The sequence below is a fragment of the Temnothorax curvispinosus genome, unplaced genomic scaffold (assembly GCF_003070985.1).
Source record: "Temnothorax curvispinosus isolate PA1 unplaced genomic scaffold, ASM307098v1 QBEX01010543.1, whole genome shotgun sequence".
NCBI lineage: Eukaryota > Metazoa > Arthropoda > Insecta > Hymenoptera > Formicidae > Temnothorax > Temnothorax curvispinosus.
Genome location: NW_020220323.1, coordinates 158 through 2,665, shown reverse-complemented (window position 1 = coordinate 2,665; position 2,508 = coordinate 158). Strand labels below are relative to the sequence as shown.

The following is a 2,508-nucleotide window of genomic DNA, read 5'->3' as shown; positions in this document are numbered from 1 at the left end:
AAAAATATTCTCTCTGCTCGAAGCGTTTAGAAGAATATTATTTAAACTGAATTGAAATGATAGGGTAATGTTTTTTATAATAATTTGAGCAATATATACAATATTTCGGTACTCTCGATTCGCGTATACTCACAACATTGATTCGAGATCGAGGCGAGCATGTAGGCCAGTTCCAACATCTTCGTGTACATCTTCAGCATAGCAGCTTCGAGTAATTCGACGATGATGATCGGCAATTTAGAATTCTCCATAGCTCGACGACGAAAATCCAGTTTCACTGCCGCGACGTTCTTTGGTTTCGTTTTGATTAATAAACAATCAAGAGCCGCGTGAATCCGCTGGACATCTTCCTCGTCGGGTAAAATTGTCAGAAGATAACCCAGCAACGTGAAATAATGTTCCATTACGGCGGAGCTAACGAGACTCTCGGAAGTGTGTTTCAGCAAAGGCGGCTGACTGCATAACTGCAACATCCTGTCCAGATGCGCCCGATAGTCGTTGGCTTCCCTGGTCTTCCAGGCTAGAAATTCTAGCACCTTCATTACAGCCGGCAGGTGTTTGACTGGCTGAAAGACGTCTTTGAGGAAACATACTGAGAAAATGATTAGGAAACATCGAATAAATTGGAGCACCTTGTGCGAGTGAGAGCAAAGTGAGTATTAATAAAGTAAAAGTATAAAAATTTAATTTATAATAAGTCATTTTACATACCAATTTTTAAATAATGCTTTTGTTAAAAACGATATTATATTTAAGGCCTCAAAAGTATATTTTATTAATTGGATAATTGTCAATACTCGCATTTATCGTTTATTTATCTACAATTATTCTCGAAAATAAATGTAGATTTCCTAAATTATATTTAAAAACAGATATAATGTATTTTTATTTTTTTTTAAAGTCAGCGAGCCCCAATAGATCTTAATCAAAGAGATTTTTATTTCTAACTTGTGCGAAGGATACGTAACCGTCGTCGCCGATCTCACGCAGATAATCAGACAAAAGTCGTGATATTCGTGCGACATTATCGCTGGTGACGGGATCCGACACGAGTTTTCGCAGCTTTTCCACGGTATAATCTGCATCTATTCGGCGATATTTTTCCGCGTCGTTCAAATGTGATACGGGAAAATCGTGGATCACGTATTTCGGACAGGCGGACTCCTCGGTGATGAAACGATGATCCTGTCGTTTCCGTTCCATTTTTGTGTTAAATTATTCACGAAAGACAGTTATATAAATTACATATACATCGTACTCGACGATCTTGCTCGAACATTAATCGTCGATAATAAATTAACTTCGCGTCGCGAATCGACTGTATCTTGTTCCGCGCGATACACCGTGACCGATTCCGGTTCTTCCACGTGATACGTTATCGGTAAATTAAGACGGCTCGAGTCTCGACGAGATGAGAAACGCTTCAAAAGGAAAGATCCGCGCGCCGAACCGGTAACACGTGTTCGGCGATTAATTAGAAACCAACGTTCGCATTAAAAGTCCAATTGCATAATGTAATATGATAGCAGTTATATCGATCAGATTTATTGGAATGTAAAAGGACATTAATTTTTGCGGGTGAATGAAAATAACGAAAATATATTCTCCATATCTCATTATTATTTTATTTAAATCTTTGTCGCAATATAAGCTGTCAATTACAGAAAGATATGTTAATTTATTATTTAAAAATGTGTTAATGTAGAGGTAATACAACAATATGCAATATTCTTGAAAAATGAAAACTTTGGCTTACGGAATCACGCGTGAGATACGTGTATTATATAAATCTCGTTTGCACAAAGAAAGCAGCGTAGGTAAAGATAATAGCAGATCATGGTCCACGAACTGGCGCTCCCTGGGCGCTGACACGCCAACTCACGAGCGGCTGATACGGGCCTTTCCTTTCTCCTTCAAATTATGCGATTCAAAAAAATTCTTTTATGATGGTGCACTCCAACGTCGCGTCGTTCTAATCTAGATGCAAAAGATGCTCTTGCAAGTCGACACTTGTTCTTAATTAGCATCTCTAGAAATAAAGTCGCGAAATTATCCCCATTTCTCGAGAGAAAACTTAACATGTGTTTAAAAAGCTTAACCGTAATCGGCAGGTGTCTTCACACACACACATATTCACGTACAAGTAATAGAACTCACTTGTACAGGATGTCGAAAGAATTACAGACACAAATTTTATTCTTAGATTTCTTTAACAAAGTTGAAATAAAATTAAATATTGTTTCATTAAATATTATTAAATATCGTTTTCTTTTATAGTTCTCTAATTTCTTGCATGCAGTTTTAGTAAATATTTTAGCAATTGAATAAAAAAATGTCGATATTAAAAAAAAAATAAAACTGTAAAAATTGAATCGATAAAAATAAAAATTGAATAAAACTGTAAAAATTTTGATCGAGTAAAATCTGTTTTGTATATACATGTGAAATTAAATAAGAAAGAATTTTTATTATTGTTGCGCAATCACAGGAGATTATTTTGTGAAAAAG

General features: G+C 35.7%; 1 protein-coding gene across 1 annotated transcript in view; it reads right to left on the bottom strand.

Annotated features, from left to right (window-relative positions):
- Window positions 1-1,512, bottom strand: part of LOC112460434 (cilia- and flagella-associated protein 69-like) — a gene marked incomplete at its 3' end in the record, with an annotated part of 5,236 nt that extends 3,724 nt beyond the window's left edge. Inside the window, exons 1-2 of the mRNA XM_025025095.1 lie at window positions 964-1,512; window positions 134-566 (exon numbers count right to left, since the gene is read on the bottom strand). Coding sequence (XP_024880863.1) covers window positions 134-566; window positions 964-1,203 — 673 coding nt within the window. The remainder of the gene's footprint in view (window positions 1-133; window positions 567-963) is intronic.
- Between the last annotated feature and the right edge of the window lie 996 nt (window positions 1,513-2,508).